The following is a 25541-nucleotide window of genomic DNA, read 5'->3' as shown; positions in this document are numbered from 1 at the left end:
TGCCGATAACAAGCGAATAATCCGTTCATAATAATAATAATAATGACAAATCTGAAAAGTCATTGTCGGAAAGCTAAACTTCAGTAAAGTCAGCGTGGGGAGTTAACCGTTAATTTTACAAACAAAACTATAGAGGGCGCTAGTGACCTACATGTGGGATACAGATTCACTCATAATCATTATATCTCGTCACTACAAGCTTTCTTCACTGTCTGCAGCGCTTTTATAAAGACGTCACATATGACACGTGCACGGGGCATTTAATTAAGGAATTCAAAGAGACGACTGAAATAAAGTCTATCATGTTGAGAAAAAGTAATTTTTTGAAAGCTTACTTGTGAAGGCTTTTATCCCGACTATCGGGACTCCCAAACCCTAGGATGTCAGGCGCTAGTCTTTGTATAGTGACCAGTGAGCCCTGCTCCCTATAACACTGTCCCAGTTGTGAGACAGGTGGTACCCCCTCTCCCAAACCCTAGGATGTCAGGCGCTAGTCTTTGTATAGTGACCAGTGAGCCCTGCTCCCTATAACACTGTCCCAGTTGTGAGACAGGTGGTACCCCCTCTCCCAAACCCTAGGATGTCAGGCGCTAGTCTTTTTATAGTGACCAGTGAGCCCTGCTCCCTATAACACTGTCCCAGTTGTGAGACAGGTGGTACCCCCTCTCCCAAACCCTAGGATGTCAGGCGCTAGTCTTTTTATAGTGACCAGTGAGCCCTGCTCCCTATAACACTGTCCCAGTTGTGAGACAGGTGGTACCCCCTCTCCCAAACCCTAGGATGTCAGGCTCTAGTCTTTGTATAGTGACCAGTGAGCCCTGCTCCCTATAACACTGTCCCAGTTGTGAGACAGGCTGTACCCCCTCTCCCAAACCCTAGGATGTCAGGCGCTAGTCTTTTTATAGTGACCAGTGAGCCCTGCTCCCTATAACACTGTCCCAGTTGTGAGACAGGTGGTACCCCCTGTCCCAAACCCTAGGATGTCAGGCTCTAGCCTTTTTATAGTGACCAGTCTAGTGAAGCCTGTTCACTATATAACACTGCCCCAGATGTATCCAGAAGCAAATATCCACATCAGAAGTTTTCTTTAATTATAGTTTTTAAATGTCTGAATTGGAAAACGCGTTCAATACTGGAGGGGGTTTCTTTTATTTGTTAATAGGTGTGTCGGACTGTAACGGCATCGGTGACGTCACCAATAGACGGAGGTAAATAGACTGATATACAGTATATATACACTAACGTGACTTCAAGTGACTGGATATAAAAAACACTGACACCGTAAAATTGTGAATAGAGTAGAAAACAACACACATACTAAAATGCTATCATAGAATTTATTTCAAAGTCAGGATGAAGAGCCACAACACTGAACGGTAACATATCTGCTGTGCTGAAATAGTCGAGCACGAGAATCTCGTACTCTACGAGATCTTTTCCCAATCCCAAGTGAATCACATGTGGCGTGGAGATTTAACCGTTCAATTGCCATTGCCTCCTCAACGTTTCCTTGGTGTCGGCACACAAATGTATGTCCCGCCCCAACAACTCATCTTGATTTTGGAAAAAGACCAAAAAACTACGAATAACTGATATGCAATATACAACTAGACACTTTGAATTGAATAGACTACATACAATGGTAAAGACTAGACGTCCTGAAAATGTTCATTTTAATACAACTTGTACATATATATCATATATATATTTATATATTGACTCATAGCATAGTTATTGACCATGCCCTTACTCACAGCTTGCACTGAAAGGAAAATAAATAAACTCTTTGCAAGAATTTTGGGATTGCATTTTGATTGTCACAAGGGTGGACAGAATAAAGGTGGGTGACGCTAACGTGAAATCCTTGGGGGCAAAATGACGTCATTTTAGATAGATGACACGAAAACAGGATCATCCATAAGATGTGGCGTTAAATTGATCCGTTTACCGACCCCCCCCCCCCCCACCTCACTTCTAAACGGCTGCAATCATAATGACAATCAGGACACAAAACCAACTTCAAGGAAAGAGGAATTGCAGAAGCCTCCAATGAAGACAAAATTAGCATCACATTCACTGACTTAATTAAATACAATAGCCGCCTCTTTAATGTTGATGGGTTGTTGTTTGTGTTACATTAAAGATGTTCCCGTCACTTAGGGCGTTCTCACCCGTTAAGTGCCACTTAAAGCATGAAATTGGGTAGGAACAACCTACAACATATCAAAGACGTCATGAAAACAAATTAGAAACAATTGGATGCCACATAGTGCCCTGCTGGCCGCTAGATGGGTGGTCAAATTCTGACCAGTGCCTGTTATACCATGGGCAAGATAAAATGCTGCTTGTAACAAACGCTACAAGGTTACTAGTAGTTACATGGTCTCTTTACACAGCGATAAATTGCTCCCCTTTGAATTTTCTAACCCTGTATACGAATTAAATTGCAACGAGGTCACCATTTGCAAGTGACGCGTAACTAAGCAACATAATCACAAACTCTCAGCTACTTTAAACACTAGTTACCATGAGAAATACTCTTTGAAAAATAAAGTAATGAAAACCATCATCAAACATGCCAAGAACAGCTCATTAATTGTCATGATGACCGAACAGGAGCAAAATCACCCGATTTTCTCTCTGTTCTCGATTACTTGAAACGGTAGTAACCAAAATACAAATGAGGAAAGTCTATCGCTATATTGTAAGTTATCTAAATATCCATTCGAAACATGAAACATTATCATTCTGTGGTTTTATATAGATATACTTATATACTCAAAGCTACTGCATCATAGAAGAGATTCTCACCGCATACGGTGTGTGCGATTGAGTGGAACACTTTGAAACAGAACAAGTCACACTTAACTAACGGCGTCTGCCAACATTTTCTCTAGCGTAACACGCGTACGGGCCCAAAGTTTTTCACAATTTCGACATATTTGTGATGATCTTCCCTGTATCGTATTTTGTTTTTATATAGAAGGCTAATATGTTACGACTGTCCCATGACATGGCTGTCGATATGTCACATAACATTGGCTGTCAATACGACAGCAATCACCAAACCACTATTGCACATGTGCCTGGATGCCTTACGAATATACTGAGTACAAACTGGGATATGTTTCCATTCCATACTTATGCCTGGTTATATGTGCATTAGCATACACAAATAAGAAACACCCACATTGTCATATGTATAAACTGTATGTCCCACAAGGCCCCTGAATTTGACAACTGTCACCAGCAAAAATTGAAGCCACAAGTTCCCCTGCTCGTTTATCTCACCAATACTGTGCTCGGCTCCAGAGCGTTGGCAAGGCCTAGGGAAAAGGTTCTGGGTTACAAACGATATTAAGTAGAATTTGTCAATTGTCAAATCAAAATAACCGGAATTACTGCTCAGTGTTTTTTTTCTTCAGAACAGAATGTACGTGTACTAATGACGTGTGGGCGTGTGTGAGTTAGTGCATGGTTTGGGAACTGTAAGAATGTGACCGAGTATTGTTGTTACTTTGGGATAACTGAGGTCTGCTGTTACTCCAACTTTGATTTTTGCCACGCATCCTTACTTGTCTCGACTTCCCTCTTTGATTGAACACGGGTATTTTTTCTGTTTAGTATGGAAGAATATCTTTGCACTGTTTTAGTCAACACTCTTTTCAATTCCCTCACATTCACGGTTTGATTCGCTGAGCCGTAAAATTTACATTTACAAAAACGGGAAAATTAACGCCACTTTTTTTGGCTTTTGACAGATATTGGCTTTTTCCCACGACCTAACATGGAACCATACGGGCCGTCCGTCACCTACGTGTTTTTTTTTTACTGAAAAAACACAGTTCTTGGCAGTCTCTACATGTAACATAGTACACAAGTAAGGAACAACCTGTCTCCGTCTACAGCTACGGTGACATATCAAACAAGTTCAAGCAATTACACTCTTCCAAAGTAAGCGATTTCTTAAAGAACCCTGATAATGATTCATTATCAACAGATTTCAGTAACAAAAAGAATTACAGTCATATCTACTACATCATATCATAAACGGATACGCAAAAACGTTAACGTGATAATCCCATCGAAAGAGTTGCTCCTTTTCTGCTTCACTACTAAGACAACTCCTTTTCTGGACAAGAATGTTCTTCTTACGACCAAAGTCCGTAGGGTATCACCCAGTCACAAGGCCCTTTTCAGTTCACTCGATAGAGGGCTTGCAGTCAAGACGTTCCTTATTCCAACGTCCACTCTATGATCTAAGATTCGCCCAATTATATCCTGCGTCAATGCGGCAAACGGCCCACAAATTACGAAGACATTGATATGACCAGGCGTGTCTTGTTCTTATCCAAAGGAACGACGATGTTCGCGGATATATTCAGATATCATCGTGTCATATTGAAGTTAAAAACCACCGCCGCAGTCTTCCATATATCTTATGGAGTGAAACATCGTCGCAGTATACCTTGCATGTACGCACATTGTCGTCCGACGTCACCCCTAGTTTATTCAGTCGCCAGAGGGCGTTGATAAGGCGCAAAACATCAAGACCTCCTGGCACGGAATCATCAATGACAAAGTATTATGTGGATTAATTTGCTGAACGCAAACTAATGATAAAAATAAATATCTAAACCATGGCCATTACTGAAGCGTTTACCAAGAGCTGTACATAGGCTATAATCCTTGTGATGAATGTTTTTAGCAAGTTCGATCCCTCTGAATTGCAAGAAAGGAAGCTATATCATAGTTGAACGTACAATGCCACATGAACGTATTCAAATGACGTGCAGTTTCACATAACAGTGCAAGGCGGACTTGCTATTAAACAGACTATGTATTTATATACGAGACCCTCTTTGGTGGTGGCGCCATCTTTGGTGATGTCGCCTCACAGAGTGCTCCTGAAACTTGTCACAACATCAATACAGTCAAGGTGAATCGTGCAAAGACTTTTTATAAACCCTGCAACAGTATCCTGGTCTTATTGTAAACTGCTTATAGCATACACAAAACCTTTTGTTAATTTTTGTAGAACTGTTTTCTGGTTTATATATTCCTTGATTCCGCAAATTGAGCTTCTAGAATATTAGAACATTTTCCTGATTAGTTCGCTTTGAGTGACAGCTTGCTTGTAGACATGTTTCAATGCATGTGTTGTCTGTACGTGTTTGCGTGCGCGTGTGTGCGTGTATGCATGAGTGTTGGAGAATGCCTTGCCTTTCAGGATTACCGGCGAAAAGACCAGTGTTGAAGCAAAAACCACGGTATAGTGACACCAACCACTGCCCTTCATGGACTTTGCAGTACTAAACAATTCTTTACAATCCACATGCTTCCAGATTTTTTGCTATAATAACATCCGTAACTGCATCAAAAACAAATTGGATGTTGGTCGTGTCGGTAGCACAGGTTTGATGACAATAGATTTCCTTGTAACTGGTGCTTTTATTCTTTGCTTCAAATTGAGCTTGAATGTACGCTGCTGCATCCTCGTAACTCTGTATACCTGGAATTTGTAAAAAAGGCAGTTACATGTACATGTCAGAGTCTGTGACGCCTCACACACTGGTTTTGTTGCTGATGCACAGTTCTGAAAACTTGAACAACATCAATACAATCCGCATCCACGTAGATTGTTTGCAATAATTACATCCGTAACTGCATCAAAAACAAATTGGATGTTGGTCGTGTCGGTAGCACAGGTTTGATGACAATAGATTTCCTTTGTGGTGCTTTTGTTCTTTGCTTCAAATTGAGCTTGAATGTACGCTGCTGCATCCTCGTACGTTTGTTTACCTGAAAAAGAGAAGAACGCCATTTACACATTGAACACGCAGAATACAGGTGCAAGGAGTTCATGCGATAGAAGCAAAAATGACCTACCGACAAACTTCACCAATTATTCACTCTACAGAAAGCGACAGGGAAAGTTTACAGAGAACCAGCTAAGCGACAAACTTTTGCATCACCCATCTACTGCACGCGGTGTATGTGTTTACGTGTGTGTGCGTGTGGGCGCCCGTGCGCGCATGGTGTACATGCCTATGTTCATGTATCTTGACAAGTTTAAATGACAATCCTACTTTTTCATATACTGTATAATACTGTATTGTATACTTGTTTAACAACTACAAAGCCAAATGTTACCTTGCGTATTGTCTGTAATGAGATGAAAGAAAACGACAATAGATTTTAAGAATTTTTCATAAATTTTCAATGCAGTTAATCAAATAACATCCGTCTTCTAAAATCAAAATCGCAATGGTGCTTTCTTCTGGTTTGCTTTTTATACAGAATGTGCCCAAAATGAAAGTGACACTGGCCATGCGTATCACTGCTAATTCTAACGGATGATAAAAACAGTGTAGATATAATTTATAAACAAACTTCTAAGGTAGAAGACGGTTTTTTGAAACAAAATTATTGCCAAAATAAAAATGAATATCAGAATGTCGTGCGACGCATTTGATGCAAGGAGTGTTCTCTCGTGTTTGGCGTATTTAAAGTAACTTGGTTGCGTTTCACGGCAGTGTCAGACGTCTAGCAAGCAAGGCGGAAGGGAAAAGATAAAATATTGGGAGCAAGAAATAAACATCGTCAAGCACTGTCACACCGTGATGACTTTTTTTCATATTTTATGGCGTACGATGAGTACGTTATGGATAAACGTTGCACTTAGTGGTATGTACAGCGAGCAAACATAAGCACAGTGCAGTACGCCAAGGTCAAAAGGAAATTTTGCAATAAATCTTGGATGATATGCTCGCGTCAAGGTATGACAGCCCTCAATAGCTGAAGCCAAAGGGTGTAAAAACAAAACAAAACAAACAAACAAAACAAACATAAAAAACATGCCAAGTCCTTCTGAGCATAATATTTCCAAAGCATCACAAAGGAAAATGTGAAATGTTTCAGATCTTATAAAACAATTTCAAAATTAAAAAAAAAACATTTATTATTCACAAGAATCTGTACATAATTCACTATTTATATTGTTTACATGCGTCTGTGCGCGCGCGTGTGAGACAGTCACAATGATGAGAATGGCCAATAATATTGGAAGCATTTTGTGAATAACTTGGTCTCTATGAAGGAAGAATGCCCCTGGCACACTGGGAGATCGCCTGGAGAGCGGATTCTGGTCCATTCCCACAATGGCGAGAGTGGGTCAAAAGTCCGTCTCCAAGCGGTTACAAGCCCTGTGTAACAGGAAACTAGGGAACAACCGAAACCAGGCCCGTAGCCAGGGGGGTTCGGGGGGTTCGAAAGAACCCCCCTTTTTGCTGGAAAAAGGTCCAATCTGGGTAAAATTTGACCTAGGTACATGGGGATTATATGGTAAAAGGTCAACTTTTTCAGAAAAAGACCCCCCCTTTGAAATTGCTGGCTACGGGCCTGCGAAACCATGATAAATTCGACTATATCGTTAGCATTTGAAACATTTTAAAAGGAAACATAACATATTAAAACTGAAACATAACCTAAAACGAGCAGAACTAAAATAAATGTGCTTTTAACTTAAATATATTTTGTACTAATATATGTAAAATATAAATTTGAAGATGTCTGATTAAACAAGGAACACCGAATGTAAATCTTATAAATACGTGGTAAATTTTTTACATGTACAATATAAGTTTAATATGAAAATACAGTATGCTCCATAAAGTCAGTAACGTGTACGAGCTCTCAGTTCTATTCACTCCTTTAAGTATGTTAGGATATAGACGCTAGATTATATTTCATTCCGTACCGAATTCAGAGAAATCTCAAGCCCGAAAAAACTGAAGGCTTTTGTACATTAGATATATACCTAACAGTCAGAAGATTCGTTTTGAAACTAAAAAATGTTAACAAAAAGAAAACAAAAGAATGATAACTTACCTGTGTACTCTGGAAAACATATTGTGAGTGGTGATTTCTTAATTTTATCTTCAAACAAATCTTTTTTGTTGAGGAAGAGGATGATCGACGTGTCCGTGAACCATTTATTGTTACAAATGGAATCAAACAGTTTCAAACTTTCCTGCATACGATTCTGGAAAAAGATAATGGGAAAATATCAGGCTCATATCAGACGACGAAATGATCAATATTACTCTGTTGTACAGATAGTTTTTATCCAATTGCAGAAGCATGTTTAATTATTTTATTAAAATACACCATTTCGAACATTTTTACATTATTTAATAACTTTTAACCTGATTAGTCATTCTATCGACAGACTACAAAAAACTGGTTCTGTACAAATAGTATAACAAATTATCATTCTAAAAGAAATTTTTAGTTCGGGTTCTTACTGTAGTTTCGTCCTCGTGGAGTACTTGATCGTATTCACTCATAGCTACACAGAAGATAATAGCCGTAACATCTTCAAAACAATGTATCCACTTTTTGCGTTCGGATCTTTGTCCGCCGACATCAAACAATCTGAAATATGAAGTTTTTCAAGGCATTTTTCATAGGTAACGAAGTAATTCATGGAGGGTACGGGATCGGTGGGTTGGGGGGGGGGGGGGGTCAGCCGAACATGTGCCCCTTTCTCAGTTTCTCTCCTCTCCTCTCAACGCAGTATAACCAGCAGTAGTGATGCCGTGGCGTTACCTTTTAGACGCCATTCGGCAAAAGAGGTTTATGCGGTGCTGGGAACTCTTACTTTACGTCTACTTCGGGGGTGGGGGTGGGGTGGGGGGGGGGGGGGGTGAGGTTGGCGCCTCAAGTAACTAGTGTTTGGTACATGTCAACAGACCACTGCTATCAATATGGGATTTGCAAAAAGTAGGGCTAAGAACGAGTGCAATTACTGGATGTGCAGGTAATGATGTATCAGGTATTAAGATCAACCGTGTATTTGTTGACAATTCTTTCAGCTTAAATAGCGTGGGGATAGCAAATGGTTCTACCACACGCGATGTTTACTGCCAAGTCCAGTCGTTGCCCTCGGATAATATGATAATCCTAGTTACTTATACTACACCCTGACAATTCAGATTTTACTGAAAATCAATCGCCATGATGGTAGTGGTGGTTTGTCCTCACTTATCTCGGAAACTCAGGGTTTTGGGCGATCAACACGTTAAAGAAATCTCGACTGCTGGTAATGCATACAATAACAGACCTCTATTCAAGAAAACAACACGTGCTTTCGTGCTGTTATTGAGGTTTGTGATGTTAAGTTTCGAATAATGAGCACTGATTCCCAATTACGAATTTGGAAATGAGAAAATAACAACAACGTGTACCTTATCAAATTAATGAAGACATTAAAAACAGCGCACTGACATGTATCTTATATGTTTACAAATTGATTGGATACTACTTGTAGAAGTGCTGAATAGTGTACTCACTTGAAATTTAAATTCTTAAAAGAGAAGTGTACTTCTACGATACCAGTTGTCTTAACTCTTGTCCTAAGTATGTCTTGCTCGGTTGGCATGTAATTTTTCTGTCCTAAACGATCTAAATCATCTAAAAAGCTGAAATAGAGACGTTATATTGCTCATGCAGAGCAGTTTGACATTTACAAGCATAATCATACACGCACGCCCAACTAGAAAATAACACATAAAATGATGGATTGAGAGATACTTCATATACCTAATTTAGTTAAAATATTAACTTTGCATTAATTTGTTCTAACTTTCCAGGACTTATTTGATGAAAATAACACTCATCTTAAAAAAGTTTCTATGAAATAAATAACAAACCTTTATCCTCCTTAATCTCTTAATCTCAAGGTCTTATTCACCATTAAGCAAAAATACCAGATTCAACTCCGGTTATAGTTATATACAGCACTGGAGTCAGTACTTACTATTTTGCTGAATCATTTAGCTGATATTCATTAGATCTACCAAAACATTCTTGTACGCCGCTGTCGGACCATAGCCTCTTCATAGCCCCCAGTAAGTCCTCGGAAAAAGGCTCTGTATCTTCCATTCTGGCAATTACGTCCAATACCATTTTTGCATCAGACTGAAATTAGAAAAGCATTTCTCAATATCCATCTGACTGAAATTATATTAGTGCATATCAGTAAGTAATAATATGTATTCATGTTTCAGTTTCAAGTTGTATCAATATGTGACATCGACAGTATGTTTCAATACGTATCGATTTGTATCAATATGTGACAAAGTAAACCTATAATCATTCACAAATACTAATCACTGTGACACATTGTACACATTATACACATATGTATCAACTTGATTCAATATACAAATGCCTACTAAGGAACATATCATATCAATTGCTGAGTCTTAACGTCAAAATTATGAATACATGCATATTAATATCTAACAATACAAATGCTATATTCATCAATATTAAGCTGCTTTGCGTTGAGATTAATTTTTATATACACATGTACTGTTCATCTATTTTTTCTTGTGGCTTACAGATATATCGTTTGATTAAATAAAGGAATGTTTTACAGTTGCTAGAAATGTCGAAAGGAAATGCCTCCTCAAATTTCGAATTCAGTTTTGATGTCATGCAATGTAGACGTTATGCAATGGGAAAGAAACATATACTTTGCACACAGTATAGAGGTAACATTTTAATGACTGTATGCGGCTAGTGCTTAAATTATAACTTAAGTTATTAAAATTTAAATAACATTAGAACAGTGTTATCATGACCTGGCTTCAGTTGCTTTTATAACCTAAGAAAATGCATCAGTAAATTGAATTGTACCTGTCGATTTTGTTGGCCAAGAATAAAAGAACATTTCTCAAGTTCACAGACAGTTAAAACTCATAAAAAGAAGAAACTGACTTTAGGCGTTTTTGTGACCTATATTTAACAAGAGATTTTCAGGTAAATACATCAAAAGGTAAAACAAGACAAATATTTGGAATTTTGACAAAATTTACCGAGCAACCTGGCGTTTTGCCTTCGTGAGAATATTAAGCAAGTTCTGCCATAATAAATTATCAAAAGGATCCATAGAATTTATGGTTAACTGCCATAGTGTATATGCACTTTCCCATTTCCGACACGCCGAATTCCTTTACAGAAAAGCCAGAGGGACGCCACAAAAAATGACGAGAAGCGTGCGAGATGAATGTTATGGTAATGACAGTTGCTATATTTAACTGTGAGGGCAGTGAAATATGGCGTGGGGTCGACAAATAAAAAGAATCACGCTTCTTGGCTCTAACATTTGGTGGAACCTTTTTTGAACATTAAGAGACTAACTTCTGGTTTACCAGAGTATCTGTTTATTTTGAAGCTACCAGTGAATTCAACTGATATGATAAACATATTTGAATACACACCTCTATATCTACCTCATTAGTATAGTAAGGTTATTTTGTTAAATTAAAGCATTTATCTGATACATATGATAGTTACTGATTTACTGTGCGTTTTACCCGAACTTCTCAGTAACATATTTCGTTTGGTTTCACAAAGCTACAATATATCAAGAATCCAGTAGATATTTCGGTATGCATCCTCCAAAAAGGGGGTTATTGATAGCAAAGAACGAGTACAGATCGCTTCACCTTCCTGTTATATCATGTAAATTCGTGTTCTGAGGTAAATATAACCCTCTTCTGGTCCAAGTCACGTCTCAGTGGTACCTGACGGACGCCCCATCCAGCATTCAACTTCTGAGTTGATATGTGTGCCGACATTTTCAATTATTTCCCATAAATCAAGAGGCAAGAGTGGAGTGGAAGAGGTCGGAGTGCTGTAAGAGTGACTGATTTGCTGTGGTGTCGGAACCAACAACTCCTGCTATACCCTTCCTATTAATACAATAATGGCGTCAATAAAGAACCGAAGGTACAATGTACTCTTACCCACTATTTTGGAGGGCACTTCTCCTTTCCCCCAAAACGCTAAAACAAGTACGTGTCAAAAACATGTAATTTTCCCTGTGCCGTACATATTACAGTAAAATGTTGCTCATCTCCAATAACGTGCGAATAGAGGCGAGTGTTTTTTTTTTTTATATTTATTTATTTGCATTTTATTTTGTGCACCAGGCCCCCTCCCCTCTCAACACCTTTGGTAGAGCCCTGGACACCCACGTGGCCACCAGCGACCACACCTACATTGTGTAAACCGCACTAGGAGAGTGGGACATTCTGAAATCGTTGTTTTCCTCCAGGTGACTTATTAGTCATAATCAGCCATGTTTCTGTACGGCTACATTTAGGAATGGGTCTAATTCTTTCTGTGTTAGACAACCGTTTATGTAGTTATTCATGCAGAACGGTATATCTTGTGTGAACGCAGACTTTATCAGCCATAGTCACTTCAAAACATATTTCACTGAATAATTTATTTGCCACTATATTCCATTAGGTGCATATGTTCGCCTGAAGGGCACTGTCGATGTTATTGGATCGGTTTGAAATGTACCTAAAACTGAACAGATAGGGGAAGAACCACGTGGGATAATTAGACTGAGTGCAACATCATTTAAGGAACGTCTTTTTTTAATTGAAATGTTGGGTCCCTCTTCCCACAGCCACAACCTCCGCCATTTTGAATATGCCAAATCGATACAAAAGCTTTCTGTAGTGATATATCATTACCGAAAAACAGTATAATGAAAAAAAAATGCATTGCCTCCTTTTCACGCCCCATTTAAGTCAAGGTGAACGGAGTCTCGATTTTAGCTCAATGACAACCTGCTATCATCAAGATAAGCTCAAAAGGGGGCCATTACAGAATAAAGTTTAAGTTTGCGTAGGCCTATCCACTGAGTAATATATATTTCAAGGTTCTTTTTTGTTATTTTAAAAAATAATTCGTGTCCTTTAGTATTAAACATTGTGTTTAAAACAGTCAAACTTTGACAAAGAGAGACGAGTCTTCAGAAATAATGTACTCTATGTAGGTGAGGAGTATAGCCAGAGAGTGACGGCAAAAATGACCAAAGGCCATTTTTATTTCAAGAATGACAATAGCTCTCTTAAGGAATCCAGCTACCATTATAGTATAGTTTACTAAATAAATACTGTTAAGGGTTAATTGTTCTTTTACAAACTCTTATGTTCAAAAGAAAATGTTCGATATATACAATTATATAGGCCCCCTTATTCAAAACTACCTTCCTTGCCAAATTCTCCCAACATATCTAATATAGATTACATAACACGTTATTAATAAAATAACCTAACAAAAGAACCAATTTTAAATCCCTTGCTAATGGCTTATAGTGTATTTAAAAGATGATGAGTTACCGTGTATCGTTACTCTATCGTGCATGGACATTACAGCAAAAATGTTTTTTGTATGTGAATGATTTAGTCATGACAAGAATGGCGATTTTCCATAACACCCATTAAAGCATCTAAAACCCAATTATGCATCCTAGCCATTAACGATTCAGCTTTTTTCATTGCATGAAGATTTCCCATTTCATTTGTCCCAGTTGATTTCTGAGAGATATAAATAAAACACACGATTTACAAAAAAGCTGCAAAAAGCAATGTTACAGAAAGGTGCCAATTTTATGCCTAAGTAGAGCCACTCGCCCACGCCCGGTCGTTTTAAGAGGTTGTATGGTGAACTAAGTACCACTAGTAACTTCCACAAAGGACAACTTGATTACAGTTCAGCCAACGTTAACCTTGGGATGCGTCGTTTTCCAAGAAAGTCTCATTTCTTGGCATCTGTTTGGTTAAGGCTCACATTTAACGACCTGAGGGAGATTTTAAAATCGGACGCACGTGACTGATCAGGTTTGACACAGTCCTAGGTGGCTTCTGTTGATCTCACGTATGAACACAGAAGAAAGAAATGCAAACAGCAAGGGAAATACTTGATGGAGTAAATAAAATGGACTGTCAGAGATAAAAATAACTGAATATGATTAAAATGAATTTTACAACTCTCTCTCTCTTTCACTGTTGACCACTACCTCTCTTTCCTTGTTAATTAGGCAACAAAACGGTTTAGGAAGAGGTCTTCTTTCCAAATCCATCTTCTACATTGTTATTTATCCCTTTAAAGCAATAAATCCAATATAAAACAATGTATATTGTCACGGGCATACTGGTCCAACGTTATCTAAAAAGCAATAATATAAACTGTGACAAAGGCAGATCCAGGGGGCAACCCTCCCCTCCTCCTCATTTCAGAGGTACCCCCTTTCCCCCATCTACCCCCAAAAATGGATGTATGTTTGTGTATGTAGGGGCATGTAAGGTCAATTTTCTGTGGTTTTTGGATCCCAAGAGCTGAGGCTTATCGGTGATAATATTTCTTCCACGTCCGAAATATTCTCTGGGTGAAAAGTGCATACGTGACCAACTTCATGAAACAAGAAGTGACAACAGAGTTCGTATTTCTGTGCGGACAGGTAAACTCTGCCTAGAATAGAAAAGCCTCTAGGAACAAATGAATAAATTGCCCCGATAGATGTAATGTGAAAATGAATATTTTTCATCCATATTTATCTCTTTGATTTACTTACAAGTGCTCATTTTGCTACAACATACCCAAAGCCTTCTGGACGACAATGCCGGAAATCTGCAACACTGCTCCATAAAAAACAACTCTTGACAAAATCGCCACAGGTTAGTCATATCCTCCACAATAAAAGATACTGAATTTTGGGTGAAGCCTTTATTATATTCAACGCCTTTCATACTCACAATATCAATTTGTTCAAGGCCCACTAAGCCTACTATGTTTATGCATATCATACAGGGGCGGATCCGGGATTATTTGTAGGGGGGAGGGGGTCCGCAGATGCCAAGCCGCCCCCCCCCTTGCTGGAGGGCCCTGAAATATTTGGGTATTTTAGATGGCGAATGGTGTCATTTGGTAGGGCTTAGAACTATGATTCAGCTAGTCAAAAATTTAATTTCAAGAGGGGACCACTGGTGTGATTTTTTTCAGAAATCGAAGGGGGAGGGAAGATCAGAATCCTCCGACTCCCCCTAAATCCGCCACTGATCATAGTTATCTTTCATGGGAATACAGAAAACAAGCACTGCTTCAAGATCGTTCATTTTCATCTTTATGCTCAAATATCCCACACAAATCCATTCAGACTCATTGCAACCATCTGCGTAACTCAAAACACTTCTCAACCAGTTAATTTCATTAACTTTGAAAAGCACTCAACCTCTTTGTAAACACTTTTATTCCAATCCCCTTTGCTGCCTGTTTAAAGACTGTAAACAATTCAACGAAATCATCTTTCCCTATCTGCGCAGAAGTCGCCTATAAAAACGCATACGACGCAATATAATTGCTCCGCAGTTAATTTATTCCGCCACTCCAGGGTCGCGCTTACCACCCACGCAAAGATCGTCTGCAGAGCCTAGCTAGGTGCCATCATTAATGCTAGTACAGCGCGAGCTGCCAAGGCAAAGTAATGCTTGTTGGTTAAGCCAGAGAAGTATTGATTTTGGTTCTGGCTGTGCTGCCTTGCAATAAGGCTGTATTACCACAGTCAACATTGCTGCACACACACCGATCTGTTCCTAACAGGGTTTATGGGGTTGACCGCCCGGGGTTCTTAGGTTTCTTTGTGTTAGACCGAGGTTGAACTGGAACCATCATAAGTACATACATAGTACAGATGTTGAACGTTCTGGAGACAGTCTCCCTACACCTTGTTATCAAGATTTTAAGCGCATGGTTTAAGCTGGTGTTCTTTGAAATACACGTTTTATATAAAAGCAAAGAGGGCCAACTAAAGAAGCCTTAGAGATTTATAACAGGTCATATGCATAACACATCTAAAGTGCCTCTTTTTGCAAACCATAGAACAGGTTCTGCAGAGGATATTTGCGGCAAATAACGAGGTTATGAAAATAAGGCAACAGTTCTGCCTGTTATATACCAACAGGGACACTTGTGTCCCCTCAAATAGGTCAACTGATATACTGTATCTCTCAGAAATAATGGAAGACATCGGTCGAGTTGCCCGGTTCCAACTGCGCCATTATCATTCCAACCACGGTCGTATTATAGACTCGTATATATATATATAAATGTATTTTCCAAAATTAAAGGTGTGGTGTAAGTATTTTGAACTGTATCTCCGAGGAAGCATTAATTATTTGCTCTTAGTTTTGAAAGCAATAGAAATATTGACAAAGAGAACGCACCTGCACACAGTCATCTTTGTATAAGTGTGGAATTCTTTCAAATCAGTCCCCGGGCACCCATGTTCATCTACAAGACCCCCAACACGAAATATTTACATTACACGCAGAGAAGTGTTAGAAGATGCCATGGCCATGTTGAAGGCACTCTAATTTACCTAAGGTACTAGTACATGCATCAAACAGATCGATGCAAATGGTCACAGGGGCCTAATTGGTGGAATACATGTACACTTGACGAACCTCTCAGGCCACAATCACGACTAAAGTTGTTCCACGGATTAACAGATCCTCGGACCGAATATGGCCGACTCACTTGAAAGTTTACCGCATAATCTCTGCATGGAATCTATTCAGGGATGCTGGGAAAGTTTTAAGTGGGTCGGCCATGTTTAATCCGCGGACTTCTTATTTTGCGGATCAACGTGTTCTGAATGCGCCCTCAGTCACGTAAGTAAATACCAAGCTACTCAAAATGTGTCTTACGCTTTGCTAATATGGGGAGGCCTTTCATAAAGCTGCATGAAAAATACTTATCAAAGCCATATATTCATCTGAGTAAAATTAACAAAATTTTACATGGTACTTGGTTAATTTCAGATATATATCTTCATAATTTTTCTGTTTATCTGTTCATTTTAGATCAAAATTACCGACAAGCAAAGGAAAAGACACAGGTGTCTGGAGTCTCAAACCAATGTTTGTTTTCAAAACAAGTCGTTTTGTTGCCCTCATGCCCCTTCAATAACCCAACAGCAAAGCCTGCGTGTTCTGTCTACTGCTCACGCGAACACGTCATCACAAGAGCCACGTCATCAAGAAAGCTACGTCATCAAGAGAGCTACGTCACCATTATTGCCGTGCGGTGTGATTATTCATTCATTCAAGTCGCTGCAACTTGTTTTTTATTTTTGTTTTGTGGGCTATCACAATGAAGAACTCAACACATTCTGGTAAAAACTTTGTAAACACCCTTTTCTGCGAAGTACATGTATTATGATTTTACACATAAATTTCTGGAATTTAACGTAGTGTATCTGAAGTATTAAACAACTGATTCATTCGCCATTATAATTCCATTAAGTTCATGATTAATATCATACCTTCCACACTGTACACTTCGTAAGTAATACTGTTAACTATTCTGATAAGGCCTTTCTGACCTGTTTTAAATTTTCCTGGGTTTCCGTGCTTTAGGTTTCAGCTATATCCAACTTTACCTCTCGTGTGTTCAGGGTCTCCAGCCAAATCATATGCCCAAGGTGAGGGTGCTTCAAATCTGGTAAATCTGCCATATTTTGGAAGGGCGTGTCTAAATTACAATTGTAACGTTTTATGGGCATTCAATTTTTTTTAATCCATACAGTTGTTATGTCCAAATGACACCACATTCAGGCTTTGGTATTGCCAATTGTAATACCTAACTTTTAAAGATTCCTTGAAATTCTAGTTAATTGCAAACCTGGCTTAATTAGATATTGTAACCAGGGCTGGCAACCTTGACCTACTAACCTCCTTGGTAATCTTCACAAGTAGGAAATCTTGCGTGATATTCTCCTACTTCAGGTTTGACCTACTAAGCATGCGCAGACACTCTAAATCAATCTGAATAAGATCATTACTGTCTCTAAACATTTCTAACGACTGTCAATTTTATCTGTACATCTGCACATTGTACGTAAACTATTTCCAAAGATTACGCAGACTGAGTTGCAATACTCCTTGGGTCTAATTATATCAAGAAGTAAACATACTTGAAATTCCACCTGTAGAAACAAGGTAATAGTGGCTAGGTAATAGAGCTCAGGTAAAGTGCAGATATTATCTTCAACAGATGTGTTCCTGGAGTCCCGCGTCCTAAGCAACATTTTGAAGGTCTTTGAGCTTTATGTTGAACAGCGCCATTATACCTTACTTTTCCCCAGCAGAGTAAGTAAAGAGCCTTTACTATACTAAACATCGGTAAAAAAAAAGTGAGCTTAAAATATTGGCTTCATATGGAAACATCAAGAGAGAGAGAGAGAGAGAGGGAGAGAGGGGGGAGAAAGAGAGAGCACTTACTGTGCATGTGTGTGTGTGTGTGTGTGTGTGTATAAGGGAGATGGAGAATGTGAAAGAAATGGAAGATGAGATAAAAGGAGGACAGATAGAGAGTGACGAGAAAGAATGGGAGGTCCCTCATGTTTAACGAGGAATGACAGACCTATAGCACGCCCACTTATAGAACATTAACACGTCACCTATAACCGGGAACCCCATCTGGTGGCCTCCTCCAGAGGATATCCCGCCACGAGGGAGACATACCCCGGACCTTGTCAGACTATGTCTTATCCTTATATCCACCCTCTCACTCTCAGTAACCTGAATGACATTGTTCTCAGAAAAACCCATGAAAAATATGGAATGAAAATAATGGACTTCGTCACACCATGCATGTGACGTCATATATGTTGGTGACGTCATATGGGAAATTATACCGCAATTTAAAACAGATGCTCAGAATGAGCCATAATATATATGAGGCATTTATATCCCAAACGCATGGAAAGGTTTTCTTTGAACAAACAAGTACTTAAATTAATTTATTGGGTATGACATTGAAAACTGACAGATATGATTTTTAACTGTCAAAAAGCAGGAAGAAAAGTGCTATATAGCCGTGATGAGACTGATCATGCGCAAACGGACACGCCTTTATCATTCATATTTCAGAGAAGCGAAACAGTCACTGGCTTTAAGTCTATGCAGAGTTTCAGTCTGCAAAGCTTTTAACAACATTTCTGCTTGCCTCTGTCGAATACGCAGGTGCGATAACAGAATCGTGTTTACTCAATTTCGAAAAAGCGGAAAGGGCCAGAGGGCAACGTAGTAGAAAATCGATCCAGCGGTCCATCAGAACGGCCCAAATTCTCCAAACATGTGTTTTAGATTTACAAAGGGGGAAATGTAGGCATGAAAACTACACGTTATGGCTCTTACTAACATGTAAAGTGTAAAGCCCAAATCAACTGACAGAGATGATTTCTTTAATTTGTCAAACGGCCTTACCTGAGCGCTGTGTAGCGTTGGCTTTGATGATTCATCGAGCATACTGAGTGTTATATGACGAACATATTGAGACTGGTATCCACACATTCAAATTTTCACGATGGCTGTCAATTTTATGTTTATTTTCATTTATTATTCTAGCTGATTCATTGACACAACAATAGCGGATAAAGAGAAGGTTGAACGGACACGTATAACATTAATAATAATAATAAGAGAGAGAGAGAGAGAGATTACTGATAAAACCTATCAATTTTAAAGCGTATCAAGCCTATAATATCAACTATTTTGAATATGTTACTTATGATTTTCAGTGTCCTTTGGCTTTATAGGAAATACTGATTTTTAACATAAGCAAGCACTTCAGTGTACAAATATCACTGGTATAGACGCTTGGCCTTGACTACAAGTTCTATATAACTTTGATACTTGGTTTATCTAGGTCCTCGTTATCAAGAGTGATCACTTCATATTTATATCAATACACAACCACAGCGGAGTATCGATTCCAATAATGAAATGATTCATTGTTGACGAATGTGCTTATCTTGCAATCAAAATAGTCCACAGCTCCATCTGCCGTCATATTGCTGAACACCAGTGAAGTAGTTCAGTCAACACACTGGCTGTCACGGAGCCACCTCTGCGTGTTATAGTCTGTGTGTTTAATGTCTGGTTGATACCCACGCGTCCATCATTTAAAGACATTAACGACACACCTTCAGATGACCGACCGTCACACCTGACACACACACCTGACGCACACGCACCTGGCCATGGCATATTATTCACAGGTTAAAATGTTAAAAATGAATTTAAATTCACCATCATGAAGGTCACTAACACCCGCCGTGGGGTTGGGGGTGGGGGTGGTTGGGTGGAGGGGGGGGGGTCCGCCCTTGACTTTTTTAATTAAAAAGAAAAAGGAAAAATAAACGGTATACCGAGCAAAACGAGTCAAAAACAATTTGCCTTCCCTGTGCCCTTCATATTATAGTAAAACTGTTCTCGTTATCCCTGGGCCTTTTTCTTACTGAAAAGGTAATGGACAAAAGTACCACTTTAAATGCCCTTTTTATTCGAAATAAGCGTTTTATTTGGTGTCATGATGATGATTATTTTGTGTTTTTATCTTTAGAAACCAAATACCCGCCTATCTGCTGATAATATTTGAGTAAAAAGTACTTACTTCGTAATAAAGTATCAACTCGGGTTGAAGATAAACGCAGTAGAGGGAGAGGTAAAATTATTCACACTTCTTATTGTATCATTTGAGAGATATTGCAATGCCTTAGTGCCTATTCCATTACAAGAGGAAGATCCTGAGATCGGATATTTAGCGTAGCTTTGTGACGTCATAACGCGTCACGGAATACGTCGAGATCAATGTGTCGCTTACGTCAATCCACGTAACACATTCAATATGGACTTATCTGTATGTAAGCCTTCACGTTTTTGATGCGATACGGCATAAAAAAATCAATACGGTACAGTCTTTACGCCAATAGTCGCTGAATATAAGATAAAAACGGATAATAGGATTTCAATTCTAGCGGTTCATAGGTACTTTGTGGTATCTTTCAAAGTTGGGTGTTCTCTTCCCAGGCTGTTGGGTATGACGTCAGACGCTTTTCCTTTGCTTAACATCATGACATCGTGACAAAACGCCTACCTCTTTTTCCAAATAAAGATGCAACAAACCAAACACTATGTTGAATAATACAACCATCCCATCACGATGCAGAGGATGCTCAAAACCTACCTCTCCTTGTATTTTTCTATAATACCTATACGGAAAAGGAGTTCCTTTTGTTTGTCACTTTTCTTTTTTTTAAAAAGCAATAAACAACTCTCTCTTGGGAACATGTCCAGCTCCCTTGCTTCAAACCAACATTTAACAGACAGGTTGTTAAACAGTAGTTGTAACTCGCATTTCGCTCTTGCAACAACATGTGATTTCATGTTTTAAGATCTAATAATACAATAACTGTTTAATTTGTCCTATTCATTTTTCACTTCTTCCATTGATGAATATTTTGGGTCCGTTTTCAATGTGTGAGCTATAGCTTACCTAATAAGCAAACTTAGCGTTGTTGTATGTTAAGAGTTGACGACTTCCCTCAAAGGTGTTAGATGTCATCGTCAATGGATATCTGCCCTAATTAAAAATTGCGTCAATGTCAACTTTTTAATTGAGAGACTTCCTATAAATGACTTTAATAAGGTGCTATAGTCTCCAACTCTGTTCGTGTTTGCGTCATCACGACAGACACACAGGTTCAAGAGCAAATACCTCATCCTATTTTATCTCCGAAACGTCATTTTAATAAAATATTCCAGGTAATTACTTGTTTCACTCTGACTGGGAGAAAAAAAGGTAATATATTAGTACCAAAGTGCGAAAACTGTGCTGTTTGTCATTTGAAATAAATAGAAAATTTCAGGTTTAAAGTAACCTAAACTGTTCTCTGACGTGTGAATTATTCACGAAATTTCTTAAGGACAGTACATAGCGTATATTTTCATTAACCATCATATTTTTCCAACAGAGAGCTATGTGTCCAATTACATAAGCAACACTCATAGCTCGAGATACAGCATACATTCCACGGATAACTGCGCACATCTTTAAGATCGGCCTTTTTGTCCAGGTAGTCAAGTATTTAAACTAACCACCGTTACCCAACAGTAAACCCTCAAAAATCTTAAAATAACGTTGTAGGAAGACCTTGAATGAAGTGTCACAAGGTATCGAATTTCATGTTGAAATCCGCTCACAGAGCCCTGTGTATTGCCCAGTTTGTGGCGTACTTGATAGAAACTTCACGTTCAATATTTAAAACCCCGGTGGGAATCTACACAGGCTAAATTTGGAAATCGATATTGGGTCGAAGTTGTTAAAAACAAAACGCCGTCTGTGCCGTGAACTTTAAGAATCTTAAGTATTACCTTAAACAACGCTCTCAGTTCAAAGCCTACGTGATTCCTAATAACGTTTTAATATATATTTGCAATAATTTCAAATAAACAATATCTTTTAAAGATTTCCTTTAAAAGGCATTTTGAATCTACACCAGCATCCTTAATTTGGATGTCAATTAAAAACCTGTATGTTTAGACACAAGCACGAAACACAAACTCTTGGAATGGCCAATTCTTAATTCAAAAGCGTTGTTAGCTTAAAGATGTTTGACTTTACATACAAATCGGCTCGGCATCAATTTGATTATACTAAAAACTCGCTTTTTTAGTTTATCGGATCACCAGCAAAAATTTTTTATATAAAAGGACTACTAAATATTTTTTATACAGACGTGAAAGTACAAATATATACAACTTTCTTTACATAAAACATAGTTTTGATAGGAAACCTGCATGATTGTGCCAGAATCTTAGTTTGTTTCCCACTTCGGAGAGTAATAGGTGAAACCCAGGCATTTTGTCAATTTCAACCCTAAACAATAATGCGACATTTTGATATTCATCTTTACCTACAACTTATGTGTGTGTATAAGAGACACACATCTGTACGTATTTTTAAAACCAAAGTAGCTGAACCAATATTATTATGTTATTATACATTATAGGCCTACGTTACATAGACAGGAAAATCTACTAAAACTCGCCTTTTGTCAACGGCAAGCAACTGCAGCAGAAGGACTATATGGTCTTACAGGAAGTGTCTTGGAACAAACTGGGAATCAGACCAAGATATTCAGCCTGCTGAGACCTGGGGTTCAACTACCGCGGTGCTCGCATGGTCTCTTGCTTAATAATTACATTATGGATGCGCGTCACTGACTTTATCTATGGGGTTTTCAGCCGCGTCTCTCTAGACCGAGATGAGGTTTTGTAACTGAGGGGGCCCATAACGGGTTACCATCAGTGCAGGTATAGTAGGCTAAGTGCCTTCTCACCTCATATGTGTCAGAGATATATTCATTTGCTGCAGCCCCTACACTGCCCAGGGCCTGTCTTGGGTGCAGAGTCCCCTATTTTATTGAAATATCTATGTGACGCCATCCTGCCGAGGCAGTGACGATGCGACTGCAACTTTGTTTTCCATTATATATTGTAGTGCTTGTTTTCCTGTATACATTGCAGTGGTCAACCTCTGTCAAAATCGAAAGTACAGAGATACAAAACTTTAATACCGATGAGGCATTTGAGTCAAAACATTACCACTTCATTACTGCGTACACTTTTCTGCAGATACCAAAAGATAATTTCTGTGAAATATTAAATATTATCAACTATTTCAATAAATGGATGTTAGGAACTATTCTTTTGCACATGACATGTATTCTGGTTATGTCAAAAACAAGTCATATTTTCTGTTTTATAGGACCAATCTTAAGGTAGATTTGGGGTTAGTTTTTGATCAAGACATCGAGCAACATATAAAACAAGAACACAGCATCTTGTGTGAAGTCGGGGCAACAGGAGTAGGCGTTAGTTAATCTTGATACATTTCCGTGTTTCCAAGAAATGATTGCATAACTAACATCCGGGAAACCGATATCATTATCAAAATTATCATAATTTGCGAACACGGAGCCTGAAGTTTCTTTGTTCCCGAGATGCTGTCTCTCGACGCATTTATTTATTTATTTATTTATTTATTTTATTTTATTATTATTTTATTTATTTATTTATTTATTTATTTATTTATTTATTTATTTATTTATTTTTGGTGAGCTAAAGAGGGATATATGCCCTATATAGTGTCCGCATGGCCTCAAATGTCGTTTTGTCATACAGGCATATCGACGTTGAACATGGGTTCTAACTCCCGCGACTATACGGTCTTATAGGCTTATCAGTGATCAGTGTCATAAAAGCATGCATTACACGATCTAAATCCATCCATGACATGTTTGGATAGGGTTCAGACTACTAAAAAATGGCGGATGCAAAAATTCAATGATTATTTTCATCATTTTCATCTCCTCTATCTCCGTTTCTTGCACCGCTTTCCCAAGGTTTAACTAAGTGTAATATGTGTATTTATTTTCAATGAACTGCTTTTGCATGTGTCTGCTGGTTATTATCATATGCCACATCGATGTGCAAAGGTGTGAACTTTAATCGTACGCTATTAATACAGTATGCGTTGGTCGTAAAACGCGTCATTATGATTTGCATAGGGCTTAATAACGTGCAACAATTACAACAGACTCCACAAAGAAACTTGTAACCTTATAATTCAAATTATCATTTATCGTCGAACACGTCTTTTGGGTGAATTTTTTCTTTGTTGTTCTAATAGCTAATCGTTGCTTAGCTTGGATATTCAAGATACTTCAGTTCCAGCTCCATTTATATTATATTATATTATATTATATTATATTATATTATATTATATTATATTATATTATATTATATTATATTATATTATATTATATATTTAAAAACATTTCTCTCTAACAAGTTATCTAATGTAAATAATCTTTCATGTGAGATATTTCACCTATGATCCTTGTCATTTCTGAAACTCCAATTTTTTGTGAGGCCAACGACGCTTCAATGTGTTCTGTGTCGTATACGAACAGATATTCGACCAATAAATAACCGGTACAAGGATTACAAAGTTCAATTAGTTGACAGAAGATGTTGGATGTTTCCTCCATTGTCATAATACACGGTGTGGTAAGGTAACTGTCATATGAATAAGCCAGATGTCGAGCTTAGGCTAAATGATACCTCTGATATGACAGCTACATGGCAACAATTTGCTTTTGTTAATAAGGACAGTGATAACAAGGCTCTGGCCGTTAAATGCGTACGGCTGGATTACTTGCAAGACCTGCTTTCTTTCACGGCTGAGACGTTTCAAAGTTATTGACATCTATAATCTCGAATGTCTGTCGCAAACAGGTGAAAACTGAGGTGTATTTAGGAAAGATAAAGACTGGAGACGGCTTTGTTCGAGCTTTAGTTACATAAATAGAGAATAAACCAATGTGTAAATAAATAGTTACAAAAATAAGTGGTGGCACGAAACGCCTACGTATACTTGGCTGTGTTAAGTAATGCCCTCTATAACGTCGTTTATATAACAGTAGAAAGAACCAGAACGACATACATGATTACTAAGAGACAAAGAGGAAGGTGGAACGCTGTAGTTCTGCCAAGCCAAAGAAAATCAATTTCCAGTTCGTTAGCAGTGTACGCCAGTGCGGGTGGGCGTGTCCCATCAGCTTCTGCCAGCAGTGGCTGCCAGATAGACGTCGGCGACAGCTAACACAGTCAACAGAAGACCAATAGAAGACTTGTCGCCCTGCCCCCCCCCCCCCAAAAAAAAAAATAAATAAATAAATAAATTTAATGATAATGACTAACTAGCACTTCACCATCCCTGTACTAATGTTACAGTACAATTATCCTCGTCTACGATTTAATATT

The 25541-nt window shown here is 38.4% G+C and overlaps 1 protein-coding gene across 1 annotated transcript in view; it reads right to left on the bottom strand.

Moving 5' to 3' along the window:
* Nucleotides 1-1318: 1318 nt before the first annotated feature.
* The window catches only part of LOC106169108 (guanine nucleotide-binding protein G(o) subunit alpha), a 36977-nt gene continuing 12754 nt past the window's right edge, over nucleotides 1319-25541 (bottom strand). Inside the window, exons 4-8 of the mRNA XM_013548461.2 lie at nucleotides 9821-9981; nucleotides 9354-9482; nucleotides 8307-8436; nucleotides 7891-8044; nucleotides 1319-5802 (exon numbers count right to left, since the gene is read on the bottom strand). Coding sequence (XP_013403915.1) covers nucleotides 5615-5802; nucleotides 7891-8044; nucleotides 8307-8436; nucleotides 9354-9482; nucleotides 9821-9981 — 762 coding nt within the window. The 3' untranslated portion in view covers nucleotides 1319-5614. The remainder of the gene's footprint in view (nucleotides 5803-7890; nucleotides 8045-8306; nucleotides 8437-9353; nucleotides 9483-9820; nucleotides 9982-25541) is intronic.

Source organism: Lingula anatina, chromosome 4 (assembly GCF_051362555.1).
Source record: "Lingula anatina isolate TDL-2025a chromosome 4, LinAna3.0, whole genome shotgun sequence".
In the NCBI taxonomy this organism is placed as follows: Eukaryota; Metazoa; Brachiopoda; class Lingulata; order Lingulida; family Lingulidae; genus Lingula; species Lingula anatina.
This window is presented reverse-complemented; position numbering and strand designations above follow the sequence as displayed.